At 31.3% G+C, this 22,015-nt stretch overlaps 4 protein-coding genes across 5 annotated transcripts; 3 read left to right on the top strand and 1 right to left on the bottom strand.

Annotated features, from left to right (window-relative positions):
• Positions 1 to 422: 422 nt before the first annotated feature.
• On the bottom strand, positions 423 to 4,602 carry LOC137817327 (mitochondrial hydrolase YKR070W). Of its 2 annotated transcripts, none has more exons than XM_068620588.1 (12): positions 4,443 to 4,602; positions 4,233 to 4,345; positions 4,096 to 4,131; positions 3,839 to 3,912; positions 3,466 to 3,506; positions 3,273 to 3,344; positions 2,956 to 3,157; positions 2,062 to 2,157; positions 1,901 to 1,968; positions 1,452 to 1,653; positions 1,278 to 1,361; positions 423 to 719 (listed from the first exon to the last, which is right to left on the bottom strand). In XM_068620588.1, the coding sequence occupies exons 1-12, from the start codon at positions 4,526 to 4,528 to the stop codon at positions 660 to 662; spliced, it is 1,134 nt and encodes a 377-aa protein (XP_068476689.1). In that variant the 5' UTR covers positions 4,529 to 4,602; the 3' UTR covers positions 423 to 659. The 2 variants fall into 2 exon arrangements, with proteins under 2 accessions (XP_068476689.1, XP_068476690.1); XM_068620589.1 differs by having other exon boundaries at positions 4,233 to 4,336; positions 4,443 to 4,591.
• A 10,710-nt stretch (positions 4,603 to 15,312) lies between these two features.
• Positions 15,313 to 19,136, top strand: LOC137817330 (uncharacterized). Its single transcript, XM_068620592.1, has 4 exons — positions 15,313 to 17,906; positions 17,997 to 18,093; positions 18,173 to 18,789; positions 18,931 to 19,136. The coding sequence occupies exons 1-4, from the start codon at positions 15,313 to 15,315 to the stop codon at positions 18,968 to 18,970; spliced, it is 3,348 nt and encodes a 1,115-aa protein (XP_068476693.1). The 3' UTR covers positions 18,971 to 19,136.
• Positions 19,120 to 20,265, top strand: LOC137817329 (uncharacterized). Its single transcript, XM_068620591.1, has 4 exons — positions 19,120 to 19,414; positions 19,498 to 19,739; positions 19,822 to 20,028; positions 20,102 to 20,265. The coding sequence occupies exons 1-3, from the start codon at positions 19,120 to 19,122 to the stop codon at positions 19,909 to 19,911; spliced, it is 627 nt and encodes a 208-aa protein (XP_068476692.1). The 3' UTR covers positions 19,912 to 20,028; positions 20,102 to 20,265.
• Positions 19,957 to 21,253, top strand: LOC137817328 (uncharacterized). The gene is made up of 6 exons (XM_068620590.1): positions 19,957 to 20,028; positions 20,102 to 20,194; positions 20,266 to 20,367; positions 20,448 to 20,657; positions 20,747 to 20,911; positions 20,991 to 21,253. The coding sequence occupies exons 1-6, from the start codon at positions 19,957 to 19,959 to the stop codon at positions 21,021 to 21,023; spliced, it is 675 nt and encodes a 224-aa protein (XP_068476691.1). The 3' UTR covers positions 21,024 to 21,253.
• Positions 21,254 to 22,015: the final 762 nt, after the last annotated feature.

Here is a 22,015-nt window from a genome sequence, read left to right as displayed (position 1 = left end):
TCTCAAATAACAAGCAATTTGGAAGTAAGATGCTTGCAGTTACTGGTGAGAATTCGAGCATTTGTGCCAGTAAGCTTTGCATTAAAATATAAAAATTACGGAGGAAATTAATTTTTTATATAAAGCAAACAAATCCTAAGTCGGAATTTGTTTAGTACATGATTACCGAGTAATTTCGACATAAATTTGTTGTTAAGAAATTGGATCTACATCTACTTATTTGGAAGATTTTTTGCAATCGAAGTCACCATTAACTATTTAGTTGCTATCTATTTTGTCACTGCCTCGTGTTCTTTAACGTTTAACCTGCTTTAAAAGTGTAAACTTAATTGTTTTAAACTGTAATAACTTTTGTTATCTAGAATAATTTTAGTAATTTTGCAGGCTCCCAACCAATGCTAATAGTGAAATCCCTTCCAATCTTGACAGAAATTATAAACTCAAGAAAGTGTAGCTAAACTAATGCTTAGAAATTGCAAACAAACACGAGCCGATGAAAAAAATTAAACAATTTCACCAAGTATATCATGATGAATAGCATGGAATAGGCCATAAATTATTGCATTATGTAGTGATCACAATTTCCTATTACTTTCAAAAATCTTTTTAGAACCCTTTTCCATAAAGAATCAACTCCTAGCCATATAAAGCAGACAGGGCTATGAAGCGCATTCCTTTGCCAATATGTAGTCCACAGCTTCTTCGACAGTGTCAACCACCTGCGAAAGCGAAGTTGTATTATAATCACCACAAAGTACTTTCCTTTACAATGACAACGTTAGTCACAAATTTAAATCATCCGTTCATCACCACCACAATACAGGGTTGTATTGCCTTGATTACAACTACCCACATATTTCAAACTATGGTTTGGACAATCAATCCAAGCTGCATTACAATCGTGAGCACATTCCTTTAGAAACATATGTTCTCCATGGGTACGGAGACATGACGCCAGTAATTCCTAACCATCGGTCCTGTCCTTTCCCCAAAAAGTGAAAAAAAAAACTAAAGACACAAAGAAATAATAATGCTGTTCATCCCGGTTCTTTATTGTATGTATAACTCAACTGATAGAAAATCTGCTTTAGTTTTGATCAGGCTATCACTAGTTCCCATTGTGGGCACTACCAGCGCAAGTAAAAAAATGTCTTCCTCTATCTTACGTTACATCTCCAAATATTAATGACTACATCAGTCTCAAGAAACTTAAAAGTGCAAGAGGAAAGAAGGTTGACATATTTGTGAAACTTTTCTAGAGGAACACAAGGAATTACCAGATCTGCTGAAAATTTGTCATGATTGTCCTTCCCCTTGAAAACTCCAGTTCTGGTGAGAATAGAAAACCAAGGATGCCCCGTCTGAAATGCAATATTTTCATTAATAGTACCATTTGTCAACAGATAACTTTTACCTATCCCACAAGTGAAATCCAACTACATGAGGCCTACCTGTCGAGCACCTTTGATATCAACTGCAGGATTATCTCCAATCATGTACAGCGTTTTAAAAGATGAAGTGTTATCATGGTTTCTATTGTAGAAATCCTCATAAAGTGATGCCACGAGTTTTTGTAACACAATTTCTGCATTCTTGAATACTGATGGGTGTGGTTTGCCAAAACAGGTATACTCCAAGCAATGTGGGTGAATCCTGCACACAGAGCAATTAATGGGTATAGATAGATGAAGATTCTTAAGAACCAAAATATGAATTTAATCAGAGCACCAATGCCACTAAACTAATTTAGTTTCTTTTTTCTTTTTCCATGGATTCGTCTCAGACAGACATGACAATAGCTTCCTGTGTTTGTATGAATGAGTGTGTACTTATGTATTCAATTTAAAGGAACCAAAAAGTAGAGAAGATCCATTAACATTTAGATAATAGGCAATCTTACCTATTGAAGACGGATTCTAACGCAATCCTGAATGCTCCCATGCCCAGACGTTCAGAAGGAAATTTAGTCTACCTTTTGTGGGACCTTGTCAGTAAGTATGGTAGTATAGAATTTTAAAATGGCTCCATTTAACCTGTGTCTTTCTGAAAATATCAACCAACCTGGTATTCAAGGTCATCATTTGCAAAATATATATGTGGTTGTGGTCCAACATTTCTTCCAGGAAGGCCTCCTGTTTTTAAGATGTCACAGAGTACCTGAATGAAAAACCTTGGTCATTCACACAGATCCATCAAATCCAAGCAAATAAAAAAAAAAATCTAGGAATCTCTTATAACCCAAAGTAGAGATTTTAAATATATTTGCTCTAACTTAACAGAAACACAAGACAAATAAAAAATAATTCAAATATGATTATCAGCAGCTTGGAAGTCTGAAGTGTCAAACTTAGCTGTATACTTCTCTTAATTTTTTATCCTTGTACAGTGAAAGTATATATTTACGTATCCCGTGTCCTTCTTTTTCTCTGCTTCTTTTGATTTCATTTCATTTCTTTTGATCTAGCTGTGAACTGAAGAGAAATCCCAAGGCCCATGAATAATAACCACTCTCAAATACTTTTCCTAGAAATGACTGTGAACATGACAATATATCTAGTCTAGTGTATTAAAATCTAGATGTAGTTTAACACTAGCTCATTTTTCTCTATTATACATCCACTAAAGTGAATGGCTTTGATCACTGAACCGACACGTAGGTAACAAAAAATGATGAGCAGTTCAGTTTCCTGTTAAGGAAGAGACCAAATTCACTTATCACTAATTGTCATGTTTAATTTCATATACAAGTCTTTCTTTAGTATAAAGAAAAACATATAGTACAGTATTAACTTTTCATTGCTTACAGTATAAGCTGTTTAATTACGCTATTGCTCTTCCTAACAGTGGGATTCATGTAAACAAGCCACAGAATTTTAGTAACTTGTATATACATAGCTAAATATGTAGCAAATATAAAAGACAGTTCATATGGATCACTCATAAAATCTCTGTAACCTGTATATCCCTGCTCCAATCGACAGGGTCACTAACTACAAATGCTGCCTGAACCCTTTTAGAGAAAACATCATTCCTTGGAAAGCTCTCATTAAACTTTGAATTCTGTATAGCAGCCAGCTTGGTAGTCCATTTCTTGTATGGAGCCAGTGGATCAATGTTTTCAAAGCACGAGGCATATTCATCCATTGAAAGAACACATCTGAATAAAAAAATTAACAAGAACATAATGATAAGAAACTGCAGATGATGTCAGATTGCTATGCTAACTCATCATTTTCATAATTATCAAACAAGCCAATTATCTTAAACCTTACTTAAAACCATATTCAGTCATCACAGCTGCAGGCTCCCCTTTTCCCACAGCAACAACGAGATCATTCTCAAATCTGTATGGCGTCAAAATTCTATGAGACAAGGACAAGTGCTGTCAACCTTATTGGTTTCAGCGTGTACTTGTGCAAAAGACAGTTGAGATATGAAACCTGATCAGAAGAAGTATAATCATACCTCTTGACCAATTGTTTAAATGGTGAATGGCCCTGTAAAACCTGTACAGCAATCGGAATTGGTTTAGGGAAGAACATTTTTTATTTCAACAGAATTTAACAACAACTTGACAAGGCCACTTGTGACTTTCCAGAGACACATGCATACAGCAAACAAACCAGGAAATAAAACCACACACGTATACATAACTAGGGGAAGAGAAAGAACGGTCAGTGTAGATTACTTCATACTTCCAAAATCAACAACTCTAAATCCTGTAAACCAATTCTCCTAATTACAAAATCCAAAAAGTATCAAATATTTTCTTATGTTCATAAAACATCTACTTTTACATTGTGCTTTCAAAGGATACAACATGTTTATTCGAATATACCTGCGAAGGCGAGACATTCACACCCAACAGTTGACTTAGTTCAAAAGCTCTTTTAGCTTCAGGAAAGCCACCACCTACATGAAAACTTTAAATTAACATAAAAAGAACTGGCGCGTCATTTCAAACAATTTATCAGTGCGGGACCGGTCATTAATTGAACCACACTAATGCAATAAGGAACAATCAAATATCCGTCTAAACCTAACGACACAGATAAACAATAGTAAACTGAATAAAACAAAATTATAAGAACTCACCATTGGTGAGGAAAACGTACGGGATTTTCAATCCACCTAGCAACATAAACAGATCAACAAATTCATGAGTCGGTAACAGTGAATAAGAAATGCCGAAAACGGAAACATAGAGTTTTTTTTTTTTTTTTGGTTTTTACCATCAGCGCTGTATAACTTTCTGAGCGCTCCGGGAGAGCCACCGACGGGGGAATTTCCGAGCAAAAGGACTCCATCGATGTCGAACGCGATGCCGAATGAAGGCCTGCTAGGTCTGGATCAGTTAACATATTCGAAACCGTGAAAATTAGGAGCATAATGATGCAATGGGAAAAGAGAATGAGCAATGTGAGATTTCACGATTGACGAACCGTTGGGATTCGTGAGAGAATGCGCGCGAGAGTAGATACGAAAACACTGTTCGCTTTCTGGCTTTGGTTAAGAGATGGAAGCTCATTGTTGCAGAATTATCCTTTTGCAACTTCAGAATCAGCAGAGTAAAAGAAGAGTTTGTAGGATAGACGGAGACTGATACGTAGAAAATAAATCAATATATTATATAATTATAAATTATATAAATTAATAATAAAGATTCATGTGTATAATTATTTTTTAAGTAGAAAAATAATTTTTATGACTGTTTTAAAAAAAATTATTTTTTATTTTTTAATCATAATAAAAATTTATATAATAAATTTGAGTTTTTAAAAAATTAATGTATTTTTCTTTTTTAAAATTGTGTTAGAACCGTATTAGAATTGTCAGAAATCCAACAAGGACACTTCACAGATATGTGTCATACGAATATCGGTGTCCGATATAAGTATCCGACACCGACACACCATTTAAGAGAAGTGTCGAGCTTAATAGTTTCCCATACTTTCTGACGTCGACATCAACAACCGAAGGGTAAATTCCCTATCTAGCATCATTTAGACTTTTATTTTCCTAACTAGCACCCTTTTGTTTTTATTTCCCTATCTAGCACCCTTTTGTTTTTATTTCCCTATCTAGCACCCTTTTATTTTTTATTTCCCTATCTAGCACCATTTCAAAAATAAATAAATAAATAATAATTTATTTATTTATTGATAATTTTAATTTTGAATGCATTAAAAAATAAATATTTTTAATGTTTAAAATAGATAGAAATATAATTAATGAATAAAGAAATGAGTTTTATAAAAAAATGTTTATTTTAAAATTATTTTTTTTAAGAATGAAGAAAATAAAAAATTAAACCCTACAACAACATAAAAGTTGAATCTATAAACATAAATTACTATTTATTTTTATTATTATTGATGATGTAATCATGTTAATTTCAAATAAAAAATACATGACATAATTACAAAAAAACCAAACTCAATTAGTATTAATTAATAATGGATACACAAGTAATATTGAAGTGTCTATCCTAAATGCAAAATCATAAAAAAAAACTAATGCAAATGTTACACTTAATGTTTAAAAGTGAGAAGCAAAAAATGAAAAAAAAAGTCTAGAAAATAAAAACAGCAACAATAAAAAAAATGGTAGAAAAAAAATAATTACTAAAAACATAAAAGATATAAAATAAAGGCAAAACAAATTAAGATAAAGATAAAATATATAAAAATAAATCCAAATAAGATAAATATAAGAGATATAAGGCGATACTAAATAAGTATATGTTGATCATAAAAATGAAAAATAAATGAAAGATGATAATTCATTTAATATTTTCTTCAATGGTACATTAAATAGTTTGTGCAAAATGAAACATAATTAATGACGAGAAGTGCACAATCCAGTAATGTTGGGACATATTCTTTATGTGTCTTGGTGTTTGACAATATGAACATTTTTTTTTTCCAATCATGTTGTTCTTTTATGTCCATATCAGTCCTTATTTAACTTTGTTTTTTTATAATTATGTCCTGTATTTTTTACTTGAAATTAACATAATTACATCATCAATAATAATAAAAATAAATACTAATTTATGTTTATATATTCAACTTTTATGTTGTTGTAGAGTTTAATTTTTTATTTTATTCATTCTTAAAAACATAATTTTTAAACTAAACATTTTAAATTTATTACTTTTTTATTTTACTTTTGTAAAAACACATTTCTTTATTCATTAATTATATTTTTAACTATTTTAAACATTAAAAATATTTATTTTTTAATGCATTCAAAATTAAAATTATAAAAAAAAATTAATTTATTATTTTTTAATTTATTTTTGAAATGGTGCTAGATAGGGAAATAAAAGATAAAAGGGTGCTAGATAGAAAAATAAAAACAAAAGAATGTTAGATAGAAAAATAAAAACAAAAGGGTGCTAGTTAGAGAAATAAAAATATAAATGATGCTAGATAGAGAATTTACCTACAACCGAAAGCTATTCGCTACTAAGTTTCTTTGTGTGGCCTAATACGTCAAAACGGGTTCGCTATGGATCAATTTAGATTGATGGGCTTAGCCCGTAAGTGATAAGCCCTTACACCTATAAGATATCTTAATTTCTATTTAGGCTTTTGCTTACTGCAACCAATGAATTCTAACCTGCATGCAATTAAGTTTTGAAATTTTATAATTGTTCTTCGTTTCCGAATTAAAAATCTGGAATTGAAAAATACATTATGAAAAAATATTCCATAATAATTTTTTTGTGTTTAAGAAATGAAATTATGTAATAGAATTAAAAAATATATTCTGAAATATAAATAATACATTTCAAAAACATATTCTGAAAAATGAATTTATATTTTAAAATATAAAATTTATGATATATTTTAACCTTCAGTACTCCATATTTATAAACTAAAGAAAACATTGTTATCATTTCGTGTCAATGTAGAGTGCAGGTTAATATTTTGTTAGGTGAAAAAACAAAAAACTTCTATTTAATAATCAACTAATTTTATTTTCACCAATATCAACTTATTTTGAAGATAGTATACAAGTAAGCGAGGATTCCAACTTCAAACCTTGTTCAAGAGATTTGAATATCAAGCCATTTATATAAATATTCTTTAAGACAACACAGGTTCTACCTCAAACTTTATTCCAATGAAAGATCTAGAACACTCGTGCATATTTTATCATTTATTTTCAACGATGTTTGGCACGTGAAGTAATCATCACGGATACGTTATTTTTGCCAAAAATCTGCATAGTTTAGAAATAGGATGGGATCTAAGTTGAGAAGTGAGAGAAGGAAAGTAGGAGGAATTTGGAGAGCGTGTGATTGAGAACAATTAATATGTCGGCGTCTCAGAATGGAGAACTTCTCCGTTATTGCAGTGATGAAATTCGTGCTATACGCGACAACTATTATGAAACAAAATTCATGTTTTGGAAATTTGAAAGCTTGTCTCATCATGACGTAAAGATAAAGAGAAAAACGTGACAGAAGATAATGAGGGCTGCTGAACTTCTTAAAAGTGTTGTGGGTATCAAAAGTGTTTATATACACCAATTCTTATAAGTCGTCGTCAATATTTAAATTTATAGTTTAAAAAAAAAAAAAAACTAAACAAAGTTTCTCTCTGTAAGATATCCCATTATAAAGCACCCTACGTAAACTCTAAATATACAATCCATTGAAGGACTCTTACATGAAAACCCAATTAAATAATACTTTAGTTATCATACTAGTCCATTGATAAAAATAATTCTTTCTCTCCCTCTTAGGAACTCAAATCTTAGTCTCAATTTCAAAAAATAATAAATTTTTGAATAGTATTGTCGCTCGTCTCTATATAAATAGTAAATTTTTCGACATCTTTTATTACTATCATATTAACTTGAACGTTAAAGAATCTTTTATAGATATCTTCACCATCCGATCGAGATCACATTAAAAACTGAGATCTGAGAAATGATCGAGATCTAAGATTTCAAGATTAAAATAAAAGAATACACAACAAGAAAATCATTAAATAGAAACAAATTTTAGATGCCAAAAATAATTAATCACTATATTAATTAAATTATATTATTTTATAAATTATAAAAGTTATTAGTATCTAAAATAGTTTTTATTATTAATAAATTTTATAAATTAATTTCTAATTAGTTATCAACTAGTTTTTATTTAATAATTTTTATGCAGTGATAAAGACATTTTTTTAGTCCATACAAAAATATAGAGAAAGAGATAAATGGATATTATAATAATAATAATAATATTTTCAAGTATTCATATATAGAGTTGTGAAAATATTATTACTTGTGATTTTAGATACATCATATGCATATTTTGGCTTACTTGAATGATGGAAGTTTAAAGAAGAACAAGGAAGTTTAACTTTTTCTTAATTTTCTAATGGTAACCTGAATCATTTTGTTTATATTTGTAGTTGAAAGTTACCTTTGCAAGAACAGACCCATGCGCCTAAAAAACTTGATTCATCGCCAATGAAACGTGTGTATTTATCTCACAAAAGATTAGGAAGAGAGAGAAATGTTGATAAATCTCAATTTCAATATAAAAGATTAGGCCAAGGAAAAATGTATCTTTCTTTCTGTAGACGTATTTTCCTTTTCTTTCTTCTTTTCTTCTTTCATATGCACAAACAAGTGAAATAAAACTAATTAGTTAACTTCCAAATTCTAACAATCTAAACAACCTAAACATTCATTTGAAATTTACTTTCAATTTTATCCATTTCTTATTTTCTCTACTTTCTATTATTGTCGAATCGTGCTTGATACAAGATAATTATTGGTCCTTCTTTTCTTTACTAGATAATAATCGTTGGTCCCAAGTGTTCTTTTCTTTACTTGTTCAAATGAGACGATGATTGTTAACACACTCCCGTGTCCAATGTAGGGTCAGTCAATACAAAGGTATTGAAAATTGAAATAAAAAATGAAGTTGAACTGAAAAATGAAAAGGCCTAACATTACAAACCAAAACATCATCAAACCATCAAAATAAAGCAAGAAATGTTTACTTACAACACCAACAACTATGTATAAAGTACAACCAAACAATAAAGGGATTAACCCCTAAAAAACATATCTCCAATTATAAGCACGAGATCACTGATCAATTCCCATGTGATGAATAACTAATTTTTTGAATTATGAAAAAACCGATTAACCTGTCATGTAAAAATCTAACTGGACCAAACTGAAAAGTATAATAGTTCTGATGCAGAGTGTGTGGGAACTCAGAGTTAGGCTTCAGAAGAGTAGCCACTTGGAACAGGTGGGGTCGTGGAAGTTGAGCTGAGAACAGCGGCGCCGCCAATCTGTTCGCGGCCCTCCTTGATTTTCCGACCAGAACACCATAGCGCCGCCACGACGCTCTTTACTACCATGATCGTGATTTGCCCTCTCTTCGGCACGACCATGCTAGTGCCCTTTTGTTTCGCGTACGTTAGATCCATGAGCAACGAAATTGGGACAAAGATTGAGGCAAGTGGAAGAAGCAGAGCGGAGAACAATTGCTGAGATACGAGTTTTGTGTGTCGTGGAAAGTGTTTGTGGTGTGTGAGAAGCAAGATTTTCAGTCTTATATAAGTGCTGAAATGTTCAGAATCCTCAGATTCCAACTCTATATTCCAATCTTGGAACTTAAGCTTCTCGCTTTTCTTTTCTTTTTGTTTTTTTTTTTAAATTAAGCGCAGTGATGAGTCATCACTGGTTAAATTGTGCTTTCCTGGCATATTTCTCAGTTTTGGTTTCACATTGGCCAACGTTCATACACCTGTTAAAAAAGAAACCCAAATGTCCAATTTACAATATAACTTATAAATACTTAACTCTTTTTATCTTTGATAATTCTATGATCATATCATTAGCAACCTAACATGATTTTAAAATTTTTGAATCTTAATACGAAGATTACTATGGATTTGTATTTTAAATAGATGAAATAAAATATTTATTTATAAAAAAATAAATATTATCATAATTATATAATATTATTTAATTTTATTTGAATGAATCTCAATAATTAAAAGAAAATAAATAAATTTAACGCGATTGAAAAAATTATTATTTAATATTACAAGAAAGTTTTTCAATTTCCAATATAATCAAACACAAATTGATAAATGAGTCCTAATAATAATTTAAAAAAATAATTGATGTAAAATATTTAAAAGTGTTTATTTTTTAAATTCAAATATTGGAACTATCACTTAATATTTGACATTTTATTAACTAAACAAATTATCATTTAATTCAACGAATTTTGCTCTCAGCTTTTTTAATATTAGTTTAACATGATCCAATAATTAAATATTATAAAAAGATAACAAATGCAAAAATCTTTAAAAACAAATTTATATTTTTTTAAATCAAATATTAGAAGATATCTTAATAATTAACATCTTTATAACTCAATAAATTATCAATTAACATGGAAGAAAAATAGTCTATTTCTAATAAAACAAAACACCAATTACAAAATGAGTAATAATAATTAAAAAAAATATTGTAAAATAGTAATTGATGCAAATTATTTAAAAACAAATTTATTTTTTTAAAATTCAATATCTCAATCATCATAGCATTTAACTCAATACATTATCATTTAACACTATACAAAACTTTTTAAGTTTCCAATCAAATCAAATAGATAGTATGTAAATGAGTAGTAATAATAATTAATAAAACACTATAAAAAAAATTAAATACGGTAAAAAGTTCATTGATGTAAAAGTATTTTAAAAAAATTACTATTTTTTTTACACCCAAACACCTAAAACTGACCTTATAGAATAAACAAATGATCGTCTCATATCAAAGCATTTTTCAATATCCTTGAATCCAAGGTCATTCCTTCCCAACCGACCAGAACATATGTGAATTTTATTTGAGTAGGTCAATATTTTCTACCTCAAAAACGAGGTGCATCATCACGTGAGACCTTAACAACATGAGTGTCACTTATGGCCCTTAAACAATCCTAATGGAAACCAAATTTCATAATTTTAATTAAACTTAAATAAATCAAACATTATTCAAAATTTAAAATAACTTTGTCATAAACAAACCTTAAAGTAATGGTGAAATCGATTGTTGTTATAGACATGCATTTGTACAACAATATTATTCACTTGAATTAAGAAAGTGACGGGAAACTGCCACACCGATGGAAGAAGAATGAAACACTCTGATTCTTCACATTATGTCCAATAATGTGAAGAAATTTGACAACTTATTCATCCACGGTTGCTCGATATGCATCTTTAACAAATTCAATTTTCTTAATTTGTTCACACAATTCAATAAAGACTTCTGGTCCCATGCAAATAATGTAACAACATCGTTCAGTGTGGACCAAGTACTCTATCAATTATTGTCTGCGACACTCTTTTTGTGGTTGGAACTTGGTGATAGAGTTCAATGTATTACCTTCCATACGTAACAAATTCAATACAACAACAACCATACAAAGGATTATCACTGATGCACCTTGAGTATTTCTTTTATTTTGTTGTTGTATTTGTGCAATTAAGTTCATGTTTACATAACCAAAATCGTTAAAATTTGCAACTATGTCCTCAAAATCAAAATTTATCATCTCTGCCTTGTCAAAATGTCTCACGGAATTCATATAGTTATTCATGTAACACTACAAGAAAAAAAGGTTTTAGTGGAGGTTATTTAGCGGAGGTTAACATAACCTTAGGAATTGATTTAATTAATGGAGGTTTTTTTCTAAAACCTCAACAAAATAACGGAGGTTTTTTAACCTTATTTAAATTCCAAAGGTTTATTATAAAACCTTGGCAAAATGACGGAGGTTTTTTTAACCTTCATTAGTTTCCGAAGGTTTATTTTAAAATCTCCGCAAAATAACTGAGGTTTTTTTAACCTTCATTAATTTCCATAGGTTTATTTCAAAACCTCTGCAAAATAACGAAGGTTTTTTAACCTTAGTTAATTTTCAAAGGTTTACTTTAAAACCTCTGCAAAATAGTTGAGGTTTTTTAACCTTTGTTAAGTTTCATTAATTTATTCTAAAATCTCATAAAAAAATAATTTAAAAAATAATTTTAATATATTTGATAACTAAATTCTTAAAGTTTTTGAAAATGTAACTTTAAACATATAAATTTTTTTAAAAATATTATTGATTTTAAATATTTATTTAATTAAAATTAATTTTATTTATTTATTTTATATAAATATTTTTAATAAAAAAAGAAAAATTATCTTTTTTTTTAACTTTTCCATGTATTTTCAAACCTCAGGAAAATACTCACACTTTTTACAACTTTGGACTAAAATGTTCATTCTCCTCTTCCACTTCCACAGTACTTCTCATCCTCTACCATAGCTTCTCATCCACCGAACCTGTTTCTCCTCCACCAGATCTGTTTCTCCTCCTCCACCGGATCTGTTTCTCCTCCTCCACCACGAACCTGCTTCTGCTGCTTCACCACGGACCTGCTTCTGCTGCTTCACCACGGTAATTTGTTTCTTCTTCTAAGGGAGTGCAGGGTTATGGTTCAGGGTGTTTCTGCTTCTAGGGTTATGGTTCATAGTTAAATCTGCTCCAGCTCAAAAAAGAAAAGAAAAAAGGATCCCAACCATTTGTTTTCATTCACTGTTTCTGATCCAGTTTTTCCAGTTATTATGTTTTCACATTTGTTTTCAATTCTGCTTTCGGTAGGTTGCTTGGGCATATCTATGCTTGCGGTCCATGGATGCATAGATTCCAAGATAAAGACAAAGGCTTATTAGAAAAAGGACTAGTTCAAATCAAACTGGTCCTTGAATCTTGTTTTTTTGTTGTTTGGTGATCCTGACGCTGATATGGCTTTTATTATTGGGACCTATCTTCCTTTGCGTTTTGATAATGCACATGGTTGTCCTGATTCTTGCAGATTATGCACTTTCATTAAAACTGAAAATGCCATGCTTAAATTGTGATACAAATTCCTAAGATGAGATATTTTGTTGAGTTTAATGAACATGCAGTAGTATTATTCGTGTGTAATCATAAATAGTTTTATGCTCTGTCAACTAATCAGAAATAACCATGTACTCTTCTTTATTACCATGTACTCTTCTTTCTTCCCTTAGGCAATTGCTATCTATCCTTAGAAAGGGAAAAAAGTGGAATTTGTCCCTATGAAACACCAACTCCAGCATGGGACACCAGGACACGACTAGTGTCCTAAATAGGACATACTATGTGTCTGTTTAAGGATAGATTAAGCTGCTCAAAGCGTATTCTTCCAAAGCTCTTAATGTTTCAATCACTTGAATTTCTCAATCCATGGAAAATCAAGGTCCATGGACAAATGGACAAGTCACCTCCACTGTCTTATCTATGCTTTTGTTGTTTTCCTGTTGTTATTCTTGTCAAATCCTTGTTGTATATCTGCTGAAAGATATGTTTTGTTTAAAAAAATTGAACTGCTGGCATTATGGAGTATTCTTGTCAAAATTAGTTTAATTTATTTTCAAGCTGTAGATTTAATATTCTTCTGTGTAAGATCTGATTTTATGTCTTGGCTTTCAGGTGCATCACATTTTTGCTACTGCCGGATCTGACGGTGCTTTTAATTTCTGGGACAAGGACAGTAAACAGAGGCTCAAGGTTCCTGCTTTGTTTAATACTCTATTCTTACTTGTCCTCTCATTCTTACAGTAAATTCATCTTTACTAATTTGATCAGAAACCTTATCACGGTTTTTAGATTGCTTACTGTTTCACTCCTTATATGCATTAAATAGAATGGCAGTGAGATAACTGTTATTTGGTTTGCATATCAGCCTTCCCCTGAATGTCTATCAACATGTTGCTGGCTTAAGCGGTTACTTGGCTGTTAAATATTTGAGCTTCTTTAGAGACATTAAAATGCATTTCTTATGAGTTTTTTTTACTAGATTTGGATATTTGCACCACTTCTACTGGCCTAATTTTAATGTGATATAACTATCATTCGTGATTGGCCTCTTCACTATCTAGACATAAAAAAGGCCTTCTAGCACAGTTAGTTGCAATAAGAGGTTTTACTAGGTCTGGTGACACATGCCTTGTCTACATCTTTCATTTCTCTTTGTATGAGCAGAAACAGTTTCCCTGTGCTTTGAGATTAATCATTTTATCCTCTCCCTCCATTCTCCATTTGGCCTATGCATTTATCTTGTTTATGCTAATGACATTGTCATTGCTGGAGATGACTCTGCGATATCCACCACTAGCTCAAATCCCTCTGAAATATTTCTTAAGCATTGAGGTCGCTCAATCATGCTCTACCATTGCCATTTCTAAGTAGTCTATGAATATTTGTGGCCCTACATTCTTAAGAGAGTATCCTTTTCCTGAAATTTCTTACTGTTCTCTCTCTAAACCTTATCTCTTTCTATTAAACCCTTTTACCATTATTTAATTTTTAAAATGTTACTCAGTTTTAATTCTGGTAAGGGAAAGCTATTACAACAAACCAAAATAACAGGGATAAAAACAAAAAGAAAATGCAATAGTATAGAATAATACTACAATTAGAAGATACGTTACAATGAACCTTATCTCTCAAAACCTTATCTCTTTCTATTAAACCCTTTTACCATTATTTAATTATTAAAATGTTAGGTAAGAGAAAGCTATTACAACAAACCAAAATAACAGGGATAAAAACAAAAAGAAAATGCAATAGTATAGAATAATACTACAATTAGAAGATACTAGTTCAAATGTTGCCAGTGGCCCCACTTTAAATTGCTTACGATTAGAATTCTACATATCTTGGGTTTAGCAATTAAAAAGTAAGAACAAGAAGATGCAAGACCGCTCCACTTGTTACCAAAATAAATCCTTCAAATAACATTTTCTTAATTAGTTGGAACTACGTAAAATTATGAATAGTACAATACGATACCGTTTTAGAAATAAAAAATATGTAAAATTTAAAAATCGTTATATAATAATCTAAAAATTGCAATAGAAAAGAAACAGAGAGGTTTGAGATGATTTTTGAATCTTTTATACTGGAGAATCTAATATTCTTATGCATGAAAATAATGAATTCAATAGTTGTGGTCGGACTCTATTATAGATTTATGACCACATTTTCCACTTATTTTGTTATTTTCTTAATGTATCTGAAAAGTATAGTGATTAATTACTCTATCTTATTCACTCTTGCTGCATTTCACTTTATACACTTATTTCACTTCTATTCTTTTACGCATTCTAATACTCTTGTTGACACATGTGTTTTTTTTTTAACTTTCATGCTAGGTTTGCTTTATTTTTATCAAACAATTCCATTTAGATATGGATAAGTCTTGGATTAACATGCCTCGAAATACATGTCAGTACATGGATGGATTGAATAAATTTTTGGACTTTGCATTTGCTAATAAGAGCGTTGAGGGTAAGATAATTTGCCCATGTCCGAAATGCAATCTTAAAAAATGGCAAACTCGAGAAGCAACACATGAGCACTTGATTCTTCATCCTTTTCCAAAAGGTTATACATTCTGGCTTCTACATGGCGAGACAAGTTTTGTACAAAATACGACTGAAACACCTCCAGTTTTCCAATCAAATGAGCATAAAGTTTCTGGTAATGATCTCATGCGTGTCATGGTTAATGACGCATTCGGAAATTTTTTCTATGATGATAACGTGGAGGATGATGAGGATATGCGTCCTAGATCAAGCGAAATGATGCCTGATGAAATTGCTGAGTATCTGAATTTTATGCATGATGGGCAACAAAGTTTGTATGAAGGATGTGGCAAGTATTCTAAACTTTCTTTCTTGCTCAAATTGTACCACATCAAATGCCTATGTAGAATGACTGACAAGGCAATGTCAATGATATTGGAGTTGTTAGCAGATGCCTTTGATTATGCTAAAATTCCATGTTCCTTCTATGAAGCTAAGAAAATCATTAATAAGCTTGGCCTTCATTACACCAAAATTGATGCTTGCCCAAATGATTGCATGTTGTACTATGGAGAAGACAAAGACAAAGAAGTTTGTAAGAAATGTAATGAATCTAGATGGAAAAGAAGAAAGAAGAACAAGACTATTGATGGTACTCTGAAAAAGCAAAAGAAAGTTCCTGCTAAAGTTTTAAGATATTTTCCATTGAAGCCACGCTTACAACGAATGTTTATGTCTTCTAAAATAGCCGAGCATATGCAATGGCATGCATCAGGAAGTACAAATGAAAGCATACTAAGGCATCCGAGGGATTCTGAAGCATGGAAGAACTTTGATCTAATAAATCCTCAATTTGCTTCAGATGCTCGAAATGTTAGACTTGGTTTGGCAGCTGATGGATTCAATCCATTCGGTGATTTGAGTACAAGTCATAGTACTTGGCCTATTGTACTCATACCCTACAATCTTCCTCCTTGGATGTGTATGAAACAAAGTTCATTCATTCTTTCCATGATCATTCCCGGTAAAAGAGCACCAGGAAATGATATTGATGTATATTTAAGGCCATTAATTGAAGAATTAAAAGAGCTATGGAACAATGGACTTAAAACTTTTGATTCATATAGCAATGAAGTTTTTAATATGCATGCAGCTATATTGTGGACCATTAGTGATTTTCCTGGTCTTGGAACCTTATCTGGGTGGAATACACATACTGGGTTGGCTTGCCCTAGGTGTAATTTTGACACTACTCCTAAGAAGATTCAGGGTAAATTTTGTTTCATGAATCATCGACGTTGGTTAAATGCAAGACACAAATTCAGATTAGCCCGCATTCATTTTGATGGAAGTGTGGAAAATAGAAATCCTCCTTTGACAATATCAGGAACAGATGTCTTAAGACAAGTTGAGAATGTCAATATCATATTTGGGAAAGAACCAGAAGTTGAGGAACTGGGGAAACGACAACGCAGAGATCACCAAGCTATTGATGGCCCTCTACAATGGCGAAAAAAAAGTATATTTTTTGAACTTCCTTATTGGGTAAACAATTTATTGCACCATAATCTAGATGTTATGCATATTGAAAAAAATGTATGTGATAATGTGGTGTATACATTATTGAACCAAGGAAAAAAATCAAAAGATAACCTAAAGGCACGAAAGGACTTAAAAGATTGGGGTGTTAGACCTGATCTTTGGCCTGATGAAAATAATAAATATCTTCCTGCTATATATACATTGACAAAAGAAAATAAGCATACATTTCTGACAACACTAAAGAACATCACTGTTCCAGATGGCTACTCAAGTAACATTAGTAGATGTGTTGATGTCAAACAATGTAAGCTTGGAGGATTGAAAATTCATGATTCACATGTTTTGATGGAGCAACTTCTACCTTTAGCAATGAGAAAGACACTCCCTAAGGAAGTGTGCTATGTTTTGATTGATTTGTGTTCATTTTTTAGAAACTTATGCAGTAAAGTTTTAAAAGTGGATGAACTTAACCAACTGCAAAATAGAGTTGTTCTCACATTATGTCACATGGAGATATTATTTCCTCCTGCATTTTTTACAGTCATGGTTCATTTGATTGTGCATTTGGTGGAAGATGCCAAGCTTGGAGAACCTGTCCAGTATAGATGGATGTATCCCATTGAGAGATATTTAGGAAAGTTGAAATCTTATGTGCGTAACAAGGCACAACCAGAAGGCTCAATAGCTGAAGGCTACATGGCTGAAGAGTCTTTAACCTTTTGTTCAAGATATTTAAATGAAATTGAGACTGTATTTAATCGAATAAGGCGTGTTGATGATGAACCAGACACTATATCATCTAGTGCAAGCACTTTGTTTCCACCTGTTGGAAAACCAATTGGGTCTTTTACTTACTTCTCTTTATCAGCAAAGGAAAAGTTACAAGCACATCGTCATATATTGACTAATTGTGCCCAAGTTGACCCTTTCCTTCAGTAAGTACTTTGACTTTATAACTTATTATGATTCATCTGCAATTGAACACTAACCATGTAATTATTATTTATTTAATTTAAAGAGTTTAGAGACATTATACGAAGACAATTAAGAAGTCGTACACGGTCATCCTCTGTGATAGATAAGAGAGTTCATAGAGAATTTGCAGAATGGTTTTCTCGTCGTGTATGTATAATTTATATTGTTGACTTTTGATTATATTGAATATATAGAATTGTTTTGATCATATTTTCCTCTTTTTTAGATAAGAAATGAGTTGAATGGACCTCACTCAGATGATTTAAAGTTCTTAGCTATGGGGCCAATTGATTGTGCAAAACGTTACAATGCTTACAATGTAAATGGCTTCAAGTTCCGTACATTGGAGAGAGATGAAGGACTTAAAACACAAAACAGTGGGATATTTGGTACTTTTGGGACAAGGAGTTATGCAAGTAGCATCGACAATCAAATGCAATTTGGGGGTGTGCCTTATTATGGAAAATTGGTAGACATAATTGAGATAAACTATAATGGTCGATTTTCTATTACTTTGTTCAAATGTATGTGGGCTAATACAACTACTTCTAGAGGGATTATGACAGATGATCTTGGATTTACACTAGTAAACTTTACACGTTTGATACACATTGGTGATAATGATGATGATGAACCATACATCCAAGCTAAAGAAGCACAAATGGTTTATTATGTAGTGGATGAATTAGCTAAAGATTGGAGCATTCCTGTGCATCTAAAGCCACGAGACTTATATGACATGGGAGAAGATAATGATGTCACTTTTCATGAATGTGAAGCATTTGTACAAAACAATTTTGAAACTTTATTTGTCAATGGAGAAGGGAGTATATCGTTAACAAGGTCCTATTTTTAATTGAACACTTGTATATTATTTTTGTTTAAATTATCATCCTTATTGCTTATACATTATTGTTTATGCATGCATTATATTATGATTTGTTGAATTTCTATTTTGACTTGTATTAATGTTATTATTTCAAGAATACCTGAAGATGAAGAAAATGTCCATCAAGAAGACTAGAGCAACAGAACATGATACTCTCAATAACACTTTTGACCAACTTGCAGCCCTTAATAACTCAAGTAAGTTCATACACAACTTCCATTTAGTGAGATGTTTGTACTTATATTTTAATTTGGCATTCTCTTTAAAAATATATTATTTTTCACATGTATTCATTTAATTATTATGCAGCACCTCATGTGAATTATCATCCTATAGAGAATAATAATAAGAAGCCTCCTCCCCCACATGCACCTCATAGGTTGATTTCTATTACTAAGAACAATTTTGCACTTGAATTTCAATTTGATAATACAGATGAATCTGTCCAAGAATCTACATCTGAACCTACACCAAGGTTACAATCTGATGAAGAAAGGGAAGAAAATGTGGGTATTGAGATGCAAACTGAACAATCAAAGCATGTATCACGTAAAAGATCATGGCTTGTTGATGTCATTGGTAAGCTTGAATCAATACATTGCAAACTCACATTGTATTTGTTTTTTATGTTCGTCCTCTTAAACTAACAATAATTTTGACAGATAGTGAAGGCAAAAAGGTTAGGAAACAATTAACAGCAAATGATGTTTGGTTTTTATCTGTTGGTGAGAGGATTCTTGTTAACTGGAATAACGAGAACCAACCAGTTGATGACAGTGGAGCATTGTTGAATAGGTTTTTAGGTCATGTTGCAAGAAATGTTAATGCATTTCCTATTAGCTATCAAAGTTGGAGGAAGATTCCCAAAGATTACAAAGAAGATATACTTAAGAAAACCATTCAAGTAATTATTTTTGGATTTTTCTGTGTTTTAATTGATATTATATTGAAATTATCTTAAATTTACTTGTGTAATAATTTTGAAGGCTAAGTTTGAAGTTGAATCTGATGCTCATGTAAGATATATCTTCAAATCACTTAACACAAAGTGGACTGAGTATAGGCAACAACTATGACAACAAAGAAATGATGGAACACACAATAGAGATGAAATTATTGCAATGTGTCCAGAAGTAATGAATAAAGACCATTGGGCTTCTTTTGTTGACTACCGTTTAAATTCAAGGACAAAGGTAATAAAAACTACTTTATTATTTAAAGTGTTGATTTATTTATATTTAGTTCTTTTACTACATGTATGCTTAGGAAATTGCCAAAAAGAACAAGGATAATAGAAAGAAGCAAACAGTTCCTCATACTGGTGGATCCAAGAGCATTGCACGGAAGAAAGATGAGATGGTAACTTGATTCTCCTATAATTTTTATTATATCATATATCATGATTCATATACTTTTATTACATTTTATAGGAGAAAGAGCTTGATCGCAAAGTTAGTAGGGGAGAAGTATGGGTAGCAACACATAAACATGCTAACGGAGAATTTGTGAATGATGGGGCAAGAGAGATTGGGGTAAGTATCATTTTTGTAAAGATGAAAACTCAACCAAATTGGATGTGAGCTTCATTTATAACTTTTTTCATTATTTGTAGGAAAAGATTCAAGCATATGAGTCAAATACATCTTCCCTCTCACATGATATATCAATTGATGATTCACTAGCTCATGCCTTTGGAAGTGAAGAACATTGTGGTCGTGTTCGAGGGATGGGATTGGGACCTTGCCCTTCTCATGTGTTTGGATATACTAGAAATTCTCGCACTGGGATATCTTCAACTACTTATAGAGAATTGGAGAATCAGGTTTTTGAACATGTATTTTCTTATGTAGCAATTTTTTAATGTGTATGGTTTTCTCACTCTTTTTCATGATAAATTGTGTTTTAATATAGGTTATTGCATTAAAGTCACAATTGGATGAACAAAATAAAAGATATGAAGAACGTGAAAAAAGATATGAAGAACATGAAAAAAGATTTGAGATAATGATGAATTTTTTCTTTCAAAGTTATCAAGGTCAATTGCCTCCTGAGTTGACTATGTTCAATCGTTCATCGGTAATGTTTAAAAAATTTAAATAACTTGTTTTATTTTTCAGATTTACATTTCTAATTGTGATATATGTTTATATTGTAGGTGTCTGATCAAGGAAGTGTGCCAAAAAATTAGGAAGGCAAAACCAAAACCATAATAATAATGCACCAAACACACTCATTCAACAAATAAAGAATTCATGTGGGATTAGAACGTGATCAAAACCGATCCTGCAGTCATATACTGGTTTTATCTTGTTCATTAATGAGTTTAAACTGGTATTAATGAGTTTAAATTTTGTGGAAAAAATGAAAATTTTGCTGGATTACTTCTTATTTTGCTTTAACTTGTTTTTTTTAATTGGTGTCTTGATCCGTTGATGTGTTTGATGTTGATTTATAGTCTTTTTTAGTTTTTTTTGTTGGATTTGAAAGCTTGGTAGTGTTATGTTTAGGTGTTTTCCTTGTTTTTGTGTTGGCTAGTTTTGACAAGGTTGTTGGATCTTTCTTTTGAGTAGTGTATGAAAATGATTAAGACAAATTCCTCCTCATGCTCCATCACTCATAGCATATTTGCATGGCTAACCTAGTCATGTGTAGTTCAAGCCTTCATTTGAACATCTTGAAATAGCATTTTTTACACATGTGCTATTTGTTTCTGATCTATAATGGCATTTGGATTTGTCCACTCATTTTCTTTGTCACCTACAATTACTTTATTTAATGTAAAAAGTGATTTGCCTCGGTCTCCATCAATTGAATTGTGGTTTCTTGGTCATGGTTTTCATGAGCACTTGTAAGATGGTAGTAAAATACCATTAGAAAGAGTTGAACGATGGAAAAAGATTGATTCTTAGCTTTGTGCCTTGTTGTGCCATTATGTGGAACACAATATATTAGGCACTCTTAGAGCTTGTGTCACTCGTTTCAGAAGAAGGCTAAGAGCTTTATGACTCTGCTCATAAATTGACATCTCTTAAACAAACAAATCATGACATGACTTGTTTTATTATTGAAGTCCAATCAACTAGTAAGGAATTGAAAATGGTTTTGGATGTTGAATCTTCAAAAGAGATTAAGATGAAGTTGGATGAGTTCTATATGGTTAAGATTCTTCATGCCGTGCAC

Source organism: Phaseolus vulgaris, unplaced genomic scaffold (assembly GCF_000499845.2).
Source record: "Phaseolus vulgaris cultivar G19833 unplaced genomic scaffold, P. vulgaris v2.0 scaffold_30, whole genome shotgun sequence".
In the NCBI taxonomy this organism is placed as follows: Eukaryota; Viridiplantae; Streptophyta; class Magnoliopsida; order Fabales; family Fabaceae; genus Phaseolus; species Phaseolus vulgaris.
This window is presented reverse-complemented; position numbering and strand designations above follow the sequence as displayed.